The sequence below is a fragment of the Culex pipiens genome, chromosome 3 (genome assembly GCF_016801865.2).
Source record: "Culex pipiens pallens isolate TS chromosome 3, TS_CPP_V2, whole genome shotgun sequence".
Classification (NCBI taxonomy): Eukaryota; Metazoa; Arthropoda; class Insecta; order Diptera; family Culicidae; genus Culex; species Culex pipiens.
The window spans coordinates 140,448,552-140,468,801 of record NC_068939.1 but is presented as its reverse complement, the minus strand read 5'-3'; the positions used below and the strand labels follow the sequence as shown (position 1 = coordinate 140,468,801).

Sequence of the window (20,250 nt, the reverse complement as noted above, 5' to 3'; positions counted from 1 at the left end):
GCACGCAGTTTTAACCGGAATATCCGATGTGGTGGCGTGCATTTTAAGTATAGATTCTGGATCAACTGGTCGAGCTACTTTCCAGTCAAATGGAGCAACCTTGATTGATAGTTGACGGGGCCACGTCTCGTGAGTCGTGGTTTATGAGTGGAATGTGTTGCGTAATGTGTCGATTAAAAGTGAGAAGCAAGATTTATTATATCGGAAAGGGAATTCTTTGTACCTTTTCATGAATACTCAAAATTGCAAAAGGCTAACATAGAAAATATTGCATCCATTACTACTTCAAGATTCACCGTCTTCATCGAATCCAGAACAGAGATGTAACTTTGTATTTACAATAACCTTATTATTTGACGATGCCGTGAAGGTACTATTGAGTAAACTCTGAAAAAAAGCAAATCATTGACATTTCGAATCGTCCAAAGAAAGGATGGTTAGTATCACTTAGCGTCGATTAGCTAATTTTTGGTAAGCAACGACTCCGAACTGATCGAAGATCAGTTCCAGTCCATCACTCGACGTGATCACTTCCAGTGCCAAAAATAATGTGGCCCATTTTGTTGCTGATCATTCTAGCACTACTTGGTGTACTTTCGATCGCCCGTAGGAGTAGCATTTGGACCGTGTTCAGGAAGGATGACATTCAGCGCTTTGGATCCGTCGTCGGAATGTTCCGCAACAGCGATCGGCTGTTCCGGATCAGCTACGGTCCGGTGAAGCTTCTCGGGACGTGCCATCCGGACGTGATTCAGCAGATTTTGACCAATCCAGGCTGCGTGGAAAGGCCTTTCTTTTACCGCTTTACGGGGCTCGAGCAGGGACTGTTGAGTGCTAGACGTGAGCGATGATGAGGGCTTCTTGGAGTTCAAAGTGATATTTGAAACGTCTGTTTGTCCGCAGATCAACAGTGGAAGATCCAACGGAGGGCGTTGAATCCGACGTTCAACCTGAAGATCCTCAACAGCTTCATACCGATCTTTGAAACGTGTAGTCGTAAGATGGTGGAAGAGTTGAAGGGGATGGAGAGTGGATCCACGGTGAATATCCTGCACCACGTTTCAAAGTGTACGCTGGAAATGGTTTTTGGAACTACGATTGGGATGGATGTACTGCAGAGGGATGATACCGATGAAGTGTTGGGATACATTGAGAGGTCAGCGCTAGTGCTTTAGTGTTATTCTGGTGGTATCATTAACAAACGTTATTTCAGATTGTTCAACTTGGTATCTAGAAGAATGCTTAGTGCACATCTCTACTTTGATTGGATTTATCGATTTACTAAGGATTACAGGGAAGACCAAAGACTAAGAAAGATTTGCATGGAAAAAGCGAATGAGGTATAAAACTGTGTGGTCAGAGTTAATCATTCTCTTAGTTCTTGTTTTAATAACTGCTCCCCTTCTTTTACTGTAACTACCAACAATCCTCGTAGATTATTAATCAACAAAAGAAAAACATAATGAATCAGATAGATATTAACGGAAACCTTGAAACCAATGCTGAAGATCACTACAACAAACCAGAGATTTTCATTGTGAAGTTACTATCGGAAACTTTTGATGGGAAGACCTTTAGTGACGAAGAAATCTTTCACAACGCGTACACCATTATTGTAGCGGTAATTCTTCTAACTTTCTCAAAATCTCAATAATTTTTAAAACAAATCCATCCAACCTTAAAAAGGGCAACGACACTTCCGCACTCACCGTCGCGTCCTGCTGCCTATTCCTGGCTATGTACCCCACAATCCAGGACAAAGTTCACTCGGAAATCGCCCAGATCTTCCCATCGAAACACTCCCCAATCAACCCTGACGACCTGAAGCAGCTGGTGTACCTCGAGATGGTAATCAAGGAAACGCTCCGACTTTGCCCGGTAGCACCAAATATTGCCCGGGAAGCGCTTCAGGACGTTCTGGTTGATGGAACAGTCGTTCCCAAAGGTACCATCATGCTGATGTCCTTTTACGCGCTTCATCGTCGAATCGATATTTGGGGAGACTCGGCGGAAGAGTTCGACCCGGAGAACTTCGATCAGGATCGGGCCAAGTCGCGGCATTCCTTTGGATATCTACCGTTTAGTGGTGGTTCCCGGAACTGCATCGGTATGAAACTCGACAAAAAAATGAAACCACCATCTGACGAACCCACTCTCCGCAGGCTGGCGGTACGCGATGATGAGCGTCAAGATCATGCTGGTACATCTGGTGCGCGAGTTCAAGCTTAGCACGAAGCTAACGCGTCAGGACCTGCGATACCGCTTCGATATGACGCTGAAGCTGGCCATCGAACATCTGGTGCAACTCGAGAGGCGATAATTACTCAGTCAGCTTTTTGTGTGTGATGTATCTCATAACTTGTGATTAAAACGGTGTTTTCAACAATTTATTCTGTTATTATTTACAAGATGTTTTAATTTTGCTAGAAAAACTCTCCTTCAAATGAATTGTTCAAATTGCAGATCATCAACGAACGTAGGCAACTTCTTTTGGAAGATGAATACAACTCACAAGACGATTCAGACTCGGAGGATATCTGCGAACAATTGCCGACTATCATCGATCAACTTCTGCGCGAATCTGTTGATGGAAAACCGTTTACCAACGCTGAAATTGCCGACAATGCCTACACCATCATTCTTGGCGTAAGTCGACAATGCATTAGGATTAAATCTTTAAATCTTTAAATCTTTAAATCTTTAAATCTTTAAATCTTTAAATCTTTAAATCTTTAAATCTTTAAATCTTTAAATCTTTAAATCTTTAAATCTTTAAATCTTTAAATCTTTAAATCTTTAAATCTTTAAATCTTTAAATCTTTAAATCTTTAAATCTTTAAATCTTTAAATCTTTAAATCTACAAATCTATTTTTTCTTATTTAAAAAAAACTTAAAGGCTTTTTAAAACTATTCCATTGATTTAAAAAAAAATCTCTGTTAATTGCTAAATCTCAAATAAATTATTTTTTTGTTGTTTAAACACCATCAATGTTCATTTTTAGAAAATGGTGCAGTTTAGGAAAAAGATGCTTTTTTAGCCCACCCAGTCGGCCTGGGTTTGATCCCAGGACCCGGTGGCATTTTTCGAGACGAGATTTGTATTATCACGCCTTCCGTCAGACAAGCGAATATTTTTGGAGCGGCCGTGGCTGACTGGCTACGGTGTTCGCTTTGTAAGCGAATGGTTCTGGGTTCGATGCCCATCTGCTCCCAACGAGAAAGTTAAGAACACATAAATTTGAATTGATGAATATGAACGAAAAATCAAAGTCGCTCGAGGCGGGGTTCGATCCCCCGTCCTTTGGGTTTTTTTTTTGGGTTGGTAAGCAAAAATGCTAACCACTAGGCCATGACGACTTGGTGAACTTGGACTGGAATTAGGAATACTGTTACAGAGAGCGAGTTGTGGCGCTATAACCACGGCAAATCCCGAGCAGGGGTAAATAACACGGGAATACCAAATTTTGGTATTACTTGGGCAAATAACAGCGACCAAAATGTGCTCTTGGTTGCCCAGTAATAGATGGTAAAATACCATGAAATCATACCAAAATCTTGTATGTGGAAGGGCACAACAATACCAAACCATGTTATTCCAAAGGTAAAATAATACCACAAAATAAAATCATTTCAATACCAACTTGAGGTCTTCTGGAATTTTGAACATTGCTTTAATACCAAAACTTGGTATTGTCATGGTTTTATTTTAAGGTATTCCCGCGCCCTTGAAAAGTCATATTTTGGTATTCCCTTGGTCTTCCACATACATGATTTTGGTATGATTTCATGGTATTTTACCATCTATTACTGGGCAACCGAGAGCATATTTTGGTCGCTGGTATTTGCACAAGAAATACCAAAATTTGGTATTTTCATATCATTTTTTGTGCAACAGTTGCAGTTAGTGAAAAAAACGGAAATGATCCATATGCAACAGCTAAATCTACTCACCTGATGATTCCATGTTGTTCTTAGTGATATTCTTCACCACACAATTTTTTTTGTCTGTCAGGAGAGATTTAGCGAAAACCGTGTTTGTTTCTGATCTGTTGAGATCCAACATTGATTGTCCTTACTTGGTCGGACAACTCAACATCAACATTCGCCGGCGAACACTTCGCTCGTTTGCTTTTCTGACCCCACCCCTTTGCTCGCACCAATTACGCCTTCAATGAACCATTCACCAGCATGTGCAGAGTCTTCAATTGGTGCTACTCGTCCTTCGATTTTAATTTGTCTAGTCCTGTTCAAAAACTTAAATTCTTGACGTTTCTCCGAGAAGAAAATCCCCCACCCCTTAACCCTCTACACCCAAAGTTAAAGAACGAGGGGATAGTCCTCACGAAAAGAAACGTGAGGAAAGTGCTATATTGCGAGAGTATAGTCCTCTCGCGTGTTCATTCGTTCATTGGAACAGTTCATCCTTTGAGTGGCTTATATGGACAAACGACCGCCACTTAGTCACCGAACCATGGTGGCCCATACGACAAAGGCACGGTTTAATATGCCGAAGGTCTTGGGTTCGAGTCTCGGTACCGGTACTTTTTTTTGATAGATGAACTTTTTTGGGATTTATCCTCTCCGTCCGCACACAGTACAATTTTACTACCAAATCGTGCTCTTTATCCTCTCGTATGCCGATGCCCAGTTCTGGGTGTAGTTTAGGTTTACACTATTAGCTTATTTATTTATCTATTTATTTATTTATTTATAATGTATATAATTTTCGTTAGCCCAATAGGTTAGTTTAAGTAATTATGTAAAAGCCTTTTTATCATTTGGACTGTAAATCTGTTGACAGAAAAAAAAAGGTTTTGTGCCTTTTTGAGAAGGACCCATCGGTAGGCGATCCACTCAAACGGGCTTTTCCCTCCAAACAAAACAAAACACACCGAATGCATTTGTCATTGATGAACGGCCTGGGTTTCAAGTCCTTTTAGCGCAAAATTAATTATCTCGTCAATTTTTTTTAAAAATTTCCATAGTTTCAGAGGAATTTGATAAAACACTTTAATACCAAAATAATACCAAAATGTGCCATCCTGACTTAGAAAATTTTCCACAGTTTCAAGTAATTTCCTTAGGGGGTATATCAAAAATGTTTAAAATCAAGTTTGAAATTTCCGGTTTTCAATTAAAGCATTTGCTTTGATACATCATTTTAGCGCAAAATTAATTATGTTGAAAAAATTGGTCCAAATTTTCCCATAGTTTCAGAGGAATTTGATAAAATACTGTAATACCAAAAGAATACCAAAATGTGGTGTTCGACCATTGACAAATGCTGCAATTTTGCAATAATTAAAACAATACCTTAAATTGGTATGATTCCACATTTTGCTCTTGCATAATCCTTAAGACAAATTTTAAAGGGTCCAGGAATACCAAAATTTGGTATTGATACCAGAGAAAGGTATTATTACGCATTTCCCTTGTTATTTACCCATGCTCGGGATAGTGTCCAGGGCATTCGTGGAAATACAATGTCCCATCCCAGAGGGTCCCGGAGTACCAAACCTTCTTAGCATGGTGCTCCCAACGAATACAACCAGATCACGGAGCGTATGGTGGTGTGTCCCCACGCTTCTTCCTCCCCTGTCGATTCAGAATTGTGTTGTTGTTCGAACACTCAGTGCTCAAACTTAACCCAATTACGAATCATCTCTGCGATACGGCTTTACGCAGTAGGCCTGGCCGCTTTAACGCTTGTGATGTTTCAATGCATTCTGATGCAATGGCGCACTACAAGTGTTAATAAATGACAAGAAGAGTGCTAGGCGTCATCTAACCTAGGGCACTCTCCAGGATCCCTTCGAAAGATTGGCTGCGCTAGGGTCTGATTAGATTAGATTAGATTAGATGCTTTTTTTTAGATATCCTTAAGAGAAATGTAATTTTCAATCTTTTTTCTCAAGAAAGCACATTGGACAAAAAAAAATTCAATCACAAAAGTAAATAATTTATGAAAATTTTTAATTATAATTTATAATTATAAATTTAACAATCAATTTAAAAATTGAATTTGCTGCAATATGTCCTTTTTTACTAGTTGCTTTGTTATCGAACCACTTACGCACCGAGAAACAGTACTGATTCAATTTTATTCGAAAAGTGAATGCTTAAAAATAATGTAGATTTAATCAAAACAAAGTAAGATACACCAACTTAAAGTAAAATAGACAAGAAGAACAATGTTTTCTGAAAGTCACTGAAACAACACTGTTTTAAAATGATTTGATTACAACTATTCTGAGATTCATAATGTTACGAATCAATTATTCATATACAGTGTATAATAAAGTGTATATTATACACTTGTCTTTCAAATAAAAATACAAAAAATAATGTTTTGAATCGTGGACTAGGTATTGAATACTTTTGAATGTTTACAATAAATGTTGGCGATGTTATTTCTGAATTATTTTTTTAAAATTTAATGGTTTCATCTAATTTTAAAATTATTTATTCTTTTAACTTTCGATATTTAAAAAAAATTCTCATCATATCGAATAAAAAAAATAGTTGTCTTAGGATGGCCACACCATGATACGTACAAAAATATTTTTTTTAATCAAAGAAGTTTTTTGAGGTGGCTTGAATGTTGCCTGGTTTTACTAAAGTACATTTCGAATGCAATTTTTATTTCACTTCTTGAAAATAAGGTAAAACATAGTATTCTAAATCGAAATTCAAAACACATTTTAGTAAGTGTGCTTTTACATTTTTCTAACTCTTGGTTTCCTTTATTTAACTACAATAATTGCTCTAGGATTAGGAAGTTACACACAGCTGAAAAGAACTCCAATTTTTTTTTGTTAAATTGATTATTCACCAATAAAACTGAATTGAATTTAATTTAAATGAAATTGAAAACATTTGAAAATGGGTTTGAAACTTGAAATTGCATATTTTTTCTTCAAAAATCTTTTCAAACAATAAGAAGTCATTGTTACCAATCACACTTTTGCTGCCAATCTATAAAAAAAAACAATGAGCAAATTCCACAAAATCTTGCTGCTTGTTGAGAGCAACTAGTTGAAATCAAAACTCCGGTTTCTAGAAGAAAAAGCACGTTTGATTGTCGAGTATAGTATTTGATCATAAACAAATAATTTTGCAAGAATGTTGAGGCAGGAAGCTAAGATTGAGAATTAAAGTAACTATGAACCATTTAAAGTTAAGTGACAGAATGGAATGCATACTTTTCACCTGCACCTTATAAGACCGAGCCACGTAGCCCAGTGGTAACGCTTCCACCTCGTAAGCGGTAGATCGGGGTTCAAATCCCGGCTCGGACCAACACAACTGGTGATCTTTTCCCTTCTGGAATCGATTGCTTAGTAAAGGGAAGGTAGTGTATCGTCACAAACTGGACCTTATCACGACACCTTAGGGAGGCGACCTATGGAATGTTAACATTAACCTTAACATGTTAACATTAAGTTGAGAATGAAACTGCCACTGAATCCGCTTTGTAAATGCCGGCCCCGATACTCTTCAAGGGTGTTCCCCTCAGGAACTGGGAAAGATTTACTTTACTTTACTTATGAGATAAACATCTGAAATTTTTTTCAAAAAATCTTCTTTTCAGGGAAACGAACCAACAGCCCTTTCAGTAGCAAACGCCTGCCTATTTCTAGCCCTCTACCCCCGGGTCCAACAGAAACTTTACTCCGAAATTGCTCAAATCATCCCGGACAAATCGTGCAACATCACCCAGCAAACCCTGCAAGACCTCCCCTACCTCGACATGGTGCTGAAGGAAACACTCCGACTCTGTCCGACAATCCCGAACATTGCACGAGAAACCATCCGAACCGTGTCCATCGACGGACGGCGGATCCCAGCGGGCACCATGTTCCTGATCTCGTTCTACGCCCTGCATCGCCGAGCGGATTTGTGGGGTGACACCGTAACCGACTTCGATCCGGAACGATTCCATCCAGATTGCGGTTACCAACGACATACCTTTGGATATCTACCGTTCAGTGGGGGAGCGAGGAATTGTATTGGTAATGCTTTGAAATCTTCGATTCGATGATCACCTTCTGAGATAAAACTTCAAACTTCTAGGTTGGCAGTACGCCCAAATCAGCGTGAAGATCGCGTTGATCCGCTTGGTGCGAGAGTTCAAACTTTCAACCGGGCTAAAACGGCGCGATCTGCGGTTCAAGTTTGATCTAACCTTGAAATTGGCGTTTGAACATCTGATTCAGCTCGATCGACGCGACTAGATGAAAGTGACAGACCAGTGAATGGCACCTACTTCCTGGCGATTAGTATGCTTATTGTCTAAGGCGCTGATTGTAGGCTATGGCGCTGATTAGCATCTCATGACTGCTTAATTAGTACTTGCAATCGCTCTGTAGTTGAGGGCTGAGATGGTGTCATTCAGAGAAATGCTTATAATGTGTCCAAGGTTTACTTTTTATTTAATTATACTAGAATTTAAAGCAAAATTTGGAGTCAGTCCGAAACACCAGCTGAATTGAAGAACCAAATGTCAACTTAATTTATTTTGCATCTAAACATTTCTTTTACAGATAAAATAACAATAATAAAATTACAGAATGCGAAGTGCCTCTTGACGATCTCTCCGTTCCAGTTGAATGAGAGAATCAAAGGCTAGTTTCAGTGTCATGTCAAATTTGTAGCGCAAATCCTCGTGACGAAGTGTTGTACTGAGGTGGTACTTTCTGAGTATGTAAATCAGCATGACCTTGATGCTTAATGTTGCATATCGAGCTCCTGTTTAAAGAAAGAAACATTTTTTAAATTAACAGATAAAAATAAAAAACAACAAAAGCTACCTAAACAATTCCGAGTTCCATGGCTAAATGGCAAAAACGCATGAGGATGACGTCCCATCACACGTTCCTGCTTAAAATTCTCCGGATCGAACTTGTCCACGTCCGGACCCCAAACGTCTTTCCGGTGATGTAGACCATAGAAGCTCAATATTATGTCCGTTCCGGCAGGAACTGTCATCCCGTCCAACTCAATGTCCGTTATCGTAGTTCGAGCAATGTTTGCCGCCGTTGGACAGTGTCGAAGGCATTCCTTGAGAAACATGTCCAAATACTCCAGCTGGTTTAAGCTTTCAGCCGTGATCTCGGAATCTTCCGACGGAAAAACTTGAATGAACTCGTCGTAAACCTTCCACTGTATCTCCGGATACATGGCCAGAAACAGCGAAGCATGCATCACTTCCAGCGCTGAGGTGTCGTTTCCCTAAAAAGAAAGCTTTCCGTCAAAATTGTTCCAAAAATATCAATTTCAAACAGTCATACCAAAGTGATAATGTGATAAGTGTTGTCGAAAATTTCCTGATCGCTGAACGGGACTCCCCCGCGGGTTTCCGCCAGCAGTCGGTCGATGAATATCTTGGGCTTTCGATCTTCGGTGTCGTTCTTGTTATCCGCAAGTGCCTGAACATTGTGATTGTGGTCTTCAACGCGAATGAGTTGCTTTTTTTCTTCAATGATCTGGAAAAGAACGTTGAAAATAATATCCCTTTTTAAATCATTTTTGAATACTTCAAACTTCTCTTTTTTGAGTGTGGAAAGTACTAATAACAAAGGAGCAGTTCTCCGCCAAAACAGGAAATGGATGTTATTCATGTTTTTTTTAATTTGGGGGGCCTTTTCTATGACCAAAGAAGCCATTTTGTGTCATTGGTTCACCCATACAAGGCTCCATACAAAAATGGTACGTAAATATTCCAAATTCTGTATCTTTTGAAGACATTTTCTGATCAGTTTAGTGTCTTCGGCAAAGTTTTAAATATTGATGAGGAATAGGTAGAAAAGATTGGTACACGGAAAAAAATTGAATGGATGGATGATTTTTTAATAGGGTAATTCTCCACCAACTCACACGAAATCGGAAAAAGTTGCCCAGACCCCTCTTCGATTTTCGTGAAACTTTGCTTTAGGGGTAATTTTGGTCCCTGATCACGAATCCGAGGTCCATTTTTCGATATTTCGTGACGGTGGGGCGATACGACCCCTTTCATTTTTCTGTTCTTTTACTAAGATACGATTTTCAGTGATTTGAAGCTCGCAACCGCACAGCGGATCCTCTCCGAACAAAGGTGTGACAAAATTAAAAAATGTCAGGTATTCTACCAAATATGTCATATTAGGGTAATTCTGGGCAGCCGAATTCAAAAATACATTTATTTTTTCATGAAGTAAAATCTGAGTACATTAGGGTGGTTCATAAATTATTATTTTGAAATATTTTTTTCAATTGCTGAAACTGTATTTTTTATACCATTTTTTATAGCTTGGAATTTTGATTTTGTGTGTGTGTGAATCTTAATAAATAAAATGTTAGGGTGGTACCATATCACAATGCTCCATAACCGAAATTTTATTAAACAAAATTCGTAGATACCACACTTTAAAATAATAGCTTTGTCATCTTCCGAAAATTGAGCAAAGTCAGTAAAGTAGTAACGTTAGGGTGGTTCAGTTAATAGGGTGTTCCAAAATATGTGTATTTGAGGAAAAGTGTTATTTGGCTTCTATGAGATTATCATAACATTTTAACTGTGCACATTTTAGTAGTACAGTCGACTCTCTGGTTGTCAATATCCAAGGGACCGTCGAGGAAGAGAATCATCAGTTTACAGAACGATGCAAAATGAAGACTCGATTGAAATTTTTATTTTCTTGATACCCAGTTATGGGAGAGAATCATGGCAAGCCATGAGAAAGTGAAATTATTGACAACCAGAAGAGATTTTAAAAGGGTAATTCTCTACCAACTCACACGAAATCGGGAAAAGTTGCCCCGACCCCTCTTCGATTTGCGTGAAACTTTGTCCTAAGGGGTAACTTTTGTCCCTGATCACGAAACCGAGGTCCGTTTTTTGATATCTCGTGACGGAGGGGCGGTACGACCCCTTCCATTTTTGAACATGCGAAAAAAAAGGAGTTTTTCAACAATTTGCAGCCTGAAACGGTGATGAGATAGAAATTTGGTGTCAAAGGGACTTTTATGTAAAATTAGACGCCCGATTTATTGGCGTACTCAGAATTCCGAATAAACGTATTTTTCATCGAAAAAAACACTAAAAAAGTTTTAAAAATTCTCCCATTTTCCGTTACTCGACTGTAAAAAATTTTGGAACATGTCATTTTATGGGAAATTTAATGTACTTTTCGAATCTACATTGTCCCAGAAGGGTCATTTTTTCATTTAGAACAAAAATTTTCATTTTAAAATTTCGTGTTTTTTCTAACTTTGCAGGGTTATTTTTTAGAGTGTAACAATGGTCTACAAAGTTGTAGAGCAGACAATTACAAAAATTTTGATATATAGACATAAGGGGTTTGCTTATAAACATCACGAGTTATCGCGATTTTACGAAAAAAAGTTTTGAAAAAGTTACTTTTTGCGTTTCTCTTTGTTTCGTCGTCCGTGTCTGTCGCGGGTGACCATGAACGGCCATGATCGATGACGACCAACTTTTTCAAAACTTTTTTTCGTAAAATCGCGATAACTCGTGATGTTTATAAGCAAACCCCTTATGTCTATATATCAAAATTTTTGTAATTGTCTGCTCTACAACTTTGTAGAACATTGTTACACTCTATAATAACCCTGCAAAGTTTGAAAAAACACGAAATTTTAAAATGAAAAATTTTGTTCTAAATGAAAAAATGACCCTTCTGGGACAATGTAGATTCGAAAAGTACATTAAATTTCCCATAAAATGACATGTTCCAAAAATTTTTACAGTCGAGTAACGGAAAATGAGAGAATTTTTAAAACTTTTTTAGTGTTTTTTTCGATGAAAAATACGTTTATTCGGAATTCTGAGTACGCCATCAAATCGGGCGTCTAATTTTACACAAAAGTCCCTTTGACACCAAATTTCTATCTCATCACCGTTTGAGGCTGCAAATTATTGAAAAACACCTCTTTTTTCACATGTTCAAAAATGGAAGGGGTCGTACCGCCCCTCCGTCACGAGATATCAAAAAACGGACCTCGGATTCGTGATCAGGGACAAAAGTTACCCCTTAGGACAAAGTTTCACGCAAATCGAAGAGGGGTCGGGGCAACTGCTGTGTGAGTTGGCGGAGAATTACCCATTTATTAAATTATTAATTTTTTGAAATAAGTGCCCATCTTTGCTCACTTTTTAAAACAAATATTATTTAACAGCTGAGAAAATTCACTATATTTTGCTTTTTTGAATTTTGTTGATACAACCCTTTGATATATTGACATTTAAAAGTTTAAAAACAGGAAAATTAATGTTTTCTAAGTCTCACCCAAAAAACTCAACATTTTCTAACAATGATATCTCAGCAAATAATGGTCCAATATACAATGTTAAAAAATGAAACATTCATGAAATTTTCCGATCTTTATGAATACAATATTTAAAAAAAATTAAATCAAGACTAACGTTTCAAAAGGGTGAAACATTCAATATTACACCCTTTTGAAAAGTTAGTCTTGATTTAAATTTTTTGTAAAAAATGTTATCAAAAAAATCGGAAAATTTCACGAATGTTTTATGTTTTAACATTGTTAAGCGGACCATTAATTTCTGAGATATCGACATTAGAAAATGGTGGGTTGTTTTGGTGAGACTTAGAAAACATCAATATTTCTGTTTTTAATTACATGCATGACAATATCTCAGCAACCAAGGGTCGTATCAACAAAGTTAAAAAAAGCAAAGTATAGAGAATTTTCTCAGCTTTTAAAAAATATTTTTTTCAAAGGTGCGCAAACATGGGCACTTAACTTGAAAAATTAATAACTGCGATTATTTTGAAAAAGGTTACCTTAAAATGGCTATAATTTTAAAACGGTGCACTTTATCAAAATTTCACTACAGAACTTTTTGATTGCAAATTCGAATCTACGTCAAAAAATGAAGTTGAAAATTTTTTGCGATTTTTTTGAAAAAAAAATCTGTATTGTTTCAAAAATCATAAATCGGTCAAAGATTTTTTGCCCATTCTGGAAAATTCTGAAAAGTTGGCATTTGATGTGTGTAAAACTCGATCCCGAAAAGTTATTAGCGATTTGAACAAGTCATTTTTGTATGAAAATCATTTTTTTCACCAGTTTTAGACTCGGATGTCAATGAGTTAATCTGAACCAATTCCGCTCAAAATTTGCACAGATGCTTAAAATAACCCAAAAACCCGTTTTCCGTTTGTGGAGCAGGGGGTCATTTTTTCTGGGCACCCTACTGTGCAGGCTCTTCTCGAGGGGAAAAATTGCACGTGTTTCTGGGGACCTCTTCATGCTTTCCCTCGAGAAGTTAGGGTGCCCAGAAAAAAATGACACCCTACTCCACAAGCGGTAAACGGTTTTTGGGCTATTTTAAGCACCTGTGCAAATTTTGAGCGGAATTGGTTCAGATTAACCCATTGATACCCGAGTCTAAAGGTGGTGAAAAAAATGACTTGTTTAAATCGCTAATAACTTTTCAGGATCGAGTTTTACAGTTTTGGTATGTTCTACAAAGTTGTAGAGCATCAAATTTCCGATGAGAATCTCACTTTTGGGAATATTTGGATGGAAGTTGCGCACCCTGCAGACCAAAGCGTAAGAAAATTGGGTTTCCCATACATTTTTTTTCGATTATTCCCATACAAACTTCACTTCCGAGTGCGGTGCCTGTGTGGACGCTCAGTCCTGTTTTTCGTGTTATTTTCCGTCTCTTTTGTGTCGCTGTTCGAGTGCATGGGGTGATTGGTCAGTATAATTAAATAATGGCATCAGTAGTGCGGTGCCTGTGTGGACGCTCAGTCCTGTTTTTTCGTGTTATTTTCCGTCTCTTTTGTGTCGCTGTTCGAGTGCATGGGGTGATTGGTCAGTATAATTAAATAATGGCATCAGTAGTGCGGTGCCTGTGTGGACGCTCAGTCCTGTTTTTTCGTGTTATTTTCCGTCTCTTTTGTGTCGCTGTTCGAGTGCATGGGGTGATTGGTCAGTATAATTAAATAATGGCATCAGTAGTGCGGTGCCTGTGTGGACGCTCAGTCCTGTTTTTTCGTGTTATTTTCCGTCTCTTTTGTGTCGCTGTTCGAGTGCATGGGGTGATTGGTCATTATAATTAAATAATGGTATCAGTAGTGCGGTGCCTGTGTGGACGCTCAGTCCTGTTTTTCGTGTTATTTTCCGTCTCTTTTGTGTCGCTGTTCGAGTGCATGGGGTGATTGGTCATTATAATTAAATAATGGCATCAGTAGTGCGGTGCCTGTGTGGACGCGCAGTCCTGTTTTTTTTTTTTCGTTTTATTTTCCGTCTCTTTTGTGTCGCTATTTGTGTACATGGGGTGATTGGATTTCTTCTTCTTCTTTTTTTCATTTATTTTTTGTTCGCGCGTTCGTTGGCCGATGAATTTTATTTTTTTCTCTTTATATAGTTTTCGATAGAAACGATCCGATTTTTGTTTGTTGAGACAAGCAAGTCGTATTGCTGGATTAAGACCTTTCCATATCATCGAGGATCGGAAGGCACGTCGACGGATATGTTTTAAGGCTTATGATATAAAATAATTTTAATGAATGAAGCCCTTCCTACATCACCGTTGATCGGAAGGCACGCCGACGGAGAATTTCTGGAGAATCGCGGTCGAATTAATACTATATTTAAATCCCTAGATAGGTATCTTTCCGCAGCCGGCTGCCTAAGATTTTTAAAATTTCAACCGATAAACAAATTGCTCATGGTCGCATCACCTACCACAGTGAATCCTGACCTCATACCCATCTTACTAACCCCTCAAAACTCATGTGATACTTTGTCGGAGACGCAGTCGATTTGGCGGTCCCATCACTCAAGTATCGGCTAACATTCCCATCCACTTCCCCGTGTCTTACCACTGGTCGTGGCCGGCGTCGGTATTGATCAGCACGATAGGGACCTTTGAAAATTGCGAAGGGGTGATGATTGGTTCCTACTTTTCATCTGTGGTCCACGGAGCAATGTTTGGGGGTCCTGGTCAATAACGAAGTAGCAGCTACGGGTAGACACCAATGCTATGCTATGCTATGCTATGCTATTCCCATACAAACTTCACTTCCGAGTATCAATGGGTAAATGTTGACCGATTCTGCTCATATTTGGCCCAGATTCCTAAAATAGCTCAAGGAACAATATTCAGCTTGTGGAGCGAGGTTTTGAGATAATAGTCTTTTCTAGATCCGATAAGGGGCTGCAAACACCATTACACAAATAGTTCAAATACTTACTTTAGAGAAAAAGTCGCAAATAACTCCCCAAGCTTTCTGCTGATCTTTATAATCTTTCGTCACTCGATAGGTAATATCAGTATACAGCCATGGTTTGAACATCCTTCTCGAAGCACAGTTGAAAGCTCTGCAATAAAAGGAACGTTCACTTAGATTCTTTTTTTTTTTCGCGTTGCAAAGTGTTTTACGTTTCAATGCTATGCACAAACTCTTCCTTTCCCGGCCGTTGCATCACATCACTTCCCAGAGAAGTTGCACAGATCATTTCCAGCGTACAAATCGAGGTGAACTTGAGGATATTCACTCCCGTTGACCCATCGGCATGACTCAGCATGTTTTGAACCATCCTTCGACTGCACTCTTCAAATATCGGCACAAAGTTGTTCAGCACAAGCGCGTTGAACGCTGGGTTCAGAGCTTTCCTTTGCAGCTTCCACAATTTCCCTAAAATAGTGCACTTTGTTAACGATTTAACGGAAACTTCAACAAACTAAATATCTCACAATCCGTCGAGAAGATTCCCTTGGTGAATCCGGAGAATCCATACAAAAACGGTCGCTCCAAACACTGCGGGTGGTTCACGACCTGGTAGATCAAATCCGGATGGCTGGTGGCCAGCATCAGCTTCGGTCCAACCCAAACTTTGAACAATCGATCATACTTTAACACCTGATGTGCAACGATCGAGAACAGCTGCTCTTCACTTTTCCCAACCACAATCGGAACATTTCCCACCAGTGGATAGCACGGTTCCACGGTAGGAATTCCCCTTAGCGATTTGAACTTGATGCGGTGCTGCAACCAGAGCGCGATTGCACCAAGAACTGCCACGAAGCAAATCAACAGCACGGCGATCATTTTGGCGCTGCACTACGTTGGGGTTTGGTTCCACCACGCTTAAATAAAACGATGAGCTGTTGCTAGCACAAAGAAGTCAGGATATCTAGGATCTTTTTGGAGCTGCTCAAAGATGTGCTCCCGGTCGCGTGCAAAGTTAGTTTTAGACTAACGAGGTTTGGATCAAAGAACTAACCAAATTAAACCATACTAAACAGCTGCAGTGACCCGTTTACAGCCTGTGGTTCTCAAACTTTAATTATTACGTTTGTAACATTAAACTTAGAGACATCTTTATACAACAAGTAAATTGAAATTTTCACACTAATCGTTAATCGGGTCATATTCCAAAATTCAACAGGTTGGCTTAAAAAAGAACCCCTGCAACCTTTATGTAACATAGTTTGGCAAAGACTCATACGTACTGCACAGCTCAGGAGACATTTTACTTTCATAATAAAGCTCAGAGCCAATAAAAAACAAACACTCGTTTATGTACTGCAAGCGCATACGACCACCTGAAAACGAGATGAATCTACGGAATGTGAACCGTGTATCAAAACCTAAGCTCATTCATAAATGTTATCCACATTATGCAAATCGATGTTTACTTTATGTGTTAACGCTGATTGTCCTGGTAACTCTTTTAAACATCGATCCTCAGCTTTCTTCCTCCCAATACAGACTGCAATCTTATGTTGGGTTTTCTGGAATGTATTCGTTCTGAAAAACGTTACTCTATAACGTTTCCGTACATCACAAAACCAATAAAATAAAATTCCACAAAACTAAACCAATTTCTCCATTACTGGACATAACGTGTAATACGAGTGTAATAAATATTTCTTGGAAAAGTTTTTTTCCCCAGTAGACACTGGGTGATTGAGAGCAAATTAAAGAAACTAGTTACCCCTGAATGCATACTAGTGAAAAGCCAACGAAGCTTTCTTCGATGTTCGAAAAAGCTCTCTTGCTGGCTTCTGCACGAACAAACTACTCGATCTTACTCGTGAAGCAGTGACCACTAGGGTGTAATAACAAAATCGTTTTTTCAGCACAGTTTTTTTTTCATTTACTTTTTCTGTCCTGAACAACAGTAAACACAAGTTGAATTTTGGATGATTTAAAATTTGGATGATTGAATATTGTCAAATTTTCATTGCTTTTCAGTAAAGACCGTTTAAAGGACGTGCAGATGAACAATTTAAAGCATTTTTGAATTTGGGAATTTGTAAATTGATCGAAAATCGTTCGAAAAAACGGCTTTCTTTACTACTGGCACTTAGGATCTTCTGAAAACTAACCCGAGAATTGGTTTATGGATAGCCTATTACAAGTAACTTTCAAACAAATCAACAAATACGCCAAACATAAAAAATAAATCTAGGGGATAAACCCTTCAACTTCCAATTTTGATATAGGATGTTTCCAAATCTCTGAAATCTGAAATTAAAAAAAATACTAGTACCTGAAACAATATTTTTTGCAAAAAACTCTTTTTGTGCGGTGTGTATCTGAAATTCTGGTTCCAAAAAAATAAAAATGGTTTAATTTAAACATAAAACATGGTTTTCATTTCATTGCTTTGCAAATTTCTTTGCAATTTTAAATTTTGTTCAAAATATATATATTATGCTTCTTGATTTTGTTTCGAAAAAACTTTTTTAAAGAATAATTGAACGGGTTTTTCCTTTTACCTGATGAATTGGCTTATAATTTTCATTGTTATTTTGGTTGCTTGTATTTTATTAACTATGAAATTGCAAAAAGTTGCATTAAAAAACAAATGTAGTTTTTTTATATTTCTTGGAATCAATAAACTTAACTTTGAAGTAAGCTCTGGAAAAAATCAAACAAATTTATATTAGGCTCCCATTTGCACATTTGAAAAAAAATCTGAAAAAATATTCAGTTATAATAAGAAAAGAATTAAATAAAAAAATGAATAAAAAAAAGCATATCTTTCCCAGTTAGGAAATAATTTCCGAAGCTCAGGAAAAAATCAAACACATTTCGATCAGGCTTCCATTTGCAAATTGGAAAAAATAATTTTGAAAAATATTCAGTTTTAGTAAGAAAAACTAACTTAATCCACCTATGTGGTTGGTGCCTTCCTCACTCTTATCCAACAATGGGTGATATGTGATATTATGGGTTTGGCCATAAATTTCGTCTGATTTCGTTAAGTTCCGGAATACAAAAAACACACATATCACTCAAGGGCTCATAAGTGGCATCATAAGTGGTCAGAACTCGAGATAGGGTTGCCAGATCTTCAATGTTTTAGACTCGGCCTTTCAATTACCTTACCAACGATGGGTCGGATGATGGATCCGAGCATCGTTTACATACATTTAAGTGAGATCCGGCTACAAAAAAGTACATAAATATAACTTAAGTGGTCAGAACTCGAGACAGGGTTGCCAGATCGTCAATGTTTTAGACACGTTGGAAAGGTCTTTCAATTTCCTAACCAACGATGGGTCGGATGATGGAGCCGGACATTGTTTACATACATTTAAGTGAGATCCGGCTACAAAAAAGTACATAAATATCACTTAAGTGGTTATAACTCGAGTCAGGGTTGCCAGTTTATCAATGTTTTGGACTCGTTGGAAAGGTTTACCTTTCCTTTACCTAACTAACGATGTATAACATGATGATGTTTGATTCAGTTTATTGCCATTTATTCAACTTCCGAAAATATGCGAAAACACATTTTTATACATAACTTTTGAACTACTTATCGAAACTTCAAACAATTCGATAGCACCGTATGGGACCCTAAACCAATTCGAATGCGACTGGTTTGGTCAAAATCGGTTCTACCAGTGCTGAGAAAACTGCGTGACATTATAAGTCGTAACAGCCTCCCCACACAGAAAAAAATATGTAAATTTACACAGCACGTAATTGCTGTTTATAATGTAAACTCACTCAATGTAATGTTGAAATATGATGTAATGAGCAAAAAGTCATGGAAATTACTCCGATGTAAATCTAAATCTAATGTAAATCATGAATCTAATGGAAACGTTGAGCATGGAAACTCAAATCTAATTAATTTCTACCCGTGTTCGGCTTCCTGTAAATTCCTATTTAATGTAAATCATATATCCAATGTATTTCTGCCAACGTTGACTTCAAAACTACCCGAACTAAAAATAGTTATATTTGGTTCTCTTTCTATCGCTCTCATACTTCGCTGGCCCACTGCCTGAGCCTCGACCTGAATAAGTTGATGCTTTAGCCGCTCGTTTATAAAATGCGAAGATGGCTCAGTCGGTAGCGGGTAGCAGCAGTAACACCGAACATCCTACCCGTCGTCCGTTCGATTCCAGTCCAGCGTTATTCCGCTTGGCTGTCGACGAGAAAGTGGTCCCCTACCTGTGAAACAACTTTTTAAAATCCGAATTTCTTTTTGCTGCCCGCTTCAATCATTTTAAAATAGAACATAGGCCACACCCTTTTCCTACTGCAATTCAAGTCGAGCTTCTCATTCCCATTGGCCTATCAGAATTAGTTGATTTGAACTAATGTAAATTCCAAAAGTAATGTAAATTCCAAAACTAATGTAAATTTTCAAAACTAATGTAAACTTCCAATGAATCTAATGTAAATTTCCAATAAACCTAATGTAAATATACATCATTTATCATGATACCTTTTGGTACATGATAAATAATGTAAATTTACAGGAATATTTTTTTCTGTGCAGAACCCCGATAAACCTCTGTTAAAACCAAAAAAGGAACTCCGCAAAAGGTTGTCACGGCCTATTTATTAAACCTACATAGGATTTCAAGACTTTACATCTAAATTCTAACAACATCCTCAAAACCTTGATAAAATCTTTGTTAAAACCTAGTCAGGAGTTAAGGAAAAATTAAATTTCAAACGTTTTATGCCAAATAGGTTTTCTTTTGGCAAAAATAAGTCTTTGTTTTGCCAAATGATAATATGAGAGATGGTTGATAAATAATAGATATTAGAGGTAATCAAAATAATTTAAAAGCATATTTCTCGCAATTGGTGGCTCAAATTCAGCTGCGGTTGAAATTTTATTGATAAATTTAGGGGAGCTAGAGCCAAAAAAATCAACTCACTTCATAAAAAATCATTATTTGTAATGTAAAAAAAAAATATTGCAATCCTTTGAAAAAAAAGTTCAAATTATTT

The 20,250-nt window shown here is 37.7% G+C and overlaps 2 protein-coding genes across 2 annotated transcripts in view; one reads left to right on the top strand and one right to left on the bottom strand.

Moving 5' to 3' along the window:
• Window positions 1-16,098, bottom strand: part of LOC120431725 (uncharacterized) — a 28,775-nt gene extending 12,677 nt beyond the window's left edge. The window contains exons 1-8 of the mRNA XM_052709981.1: window positions 15,738-16,098; window positions 15,423-15,678; window positions 15,235-15,361; window positions 9,292-9,486; window positions 8,873-9,232; window positions 7,746-7,979; window positions 1,749-2,073; window positions 586-979 (exon numbers count right to left, since the gene is read on the bottom strand). Coding sequence (XP_052565941.1) covers window positions 586-979; window positions 1,749-2,073; window positions 7,746-7,979; window positions 8,873-9,232; window positions 9,292-9,486; window positions 15,235-15,361; window positions 15,423-15,678; window positions 15,738-16,092 — 2,246 coding nt within the window. The 5' untranslated portion in view covers window positions 16,093-16,098. The remainder of the gene's footprint in view (window positions 1-585; window positions 980-1,748; window positions 2,074-7,745; window positions 7,980-8,872; window positions 9,233-9,291; window positions 9,487-15,234; window positions 15,362-15,422; window positions 15,679-15,737) is intronic.
• LOC120431726 (probable cytochrome P450 313a2) lies at window positions 524-8,565 on the top strand. Its single transcript, XM_039596853.2, is given in 9 exon segments — window positions 524-840; window positions 904-1,156; window positions 1,214-1,340; window positions 1,436-1,621; window positions 1,687-2,130; window positions 2,132-2,299; window positions 2,464-2,646; window positions 7,593-8,013; window positions 8,075-8,565. Coding segments are annotated over 9 exon segments (2,235 nt in total). The 5' UTR covers window positions 524-548; the 3' UTR covers window positions 8,236-8,565.
• Window positions 16,099-20,250: the final 4,152 nt, after the last annotated feature.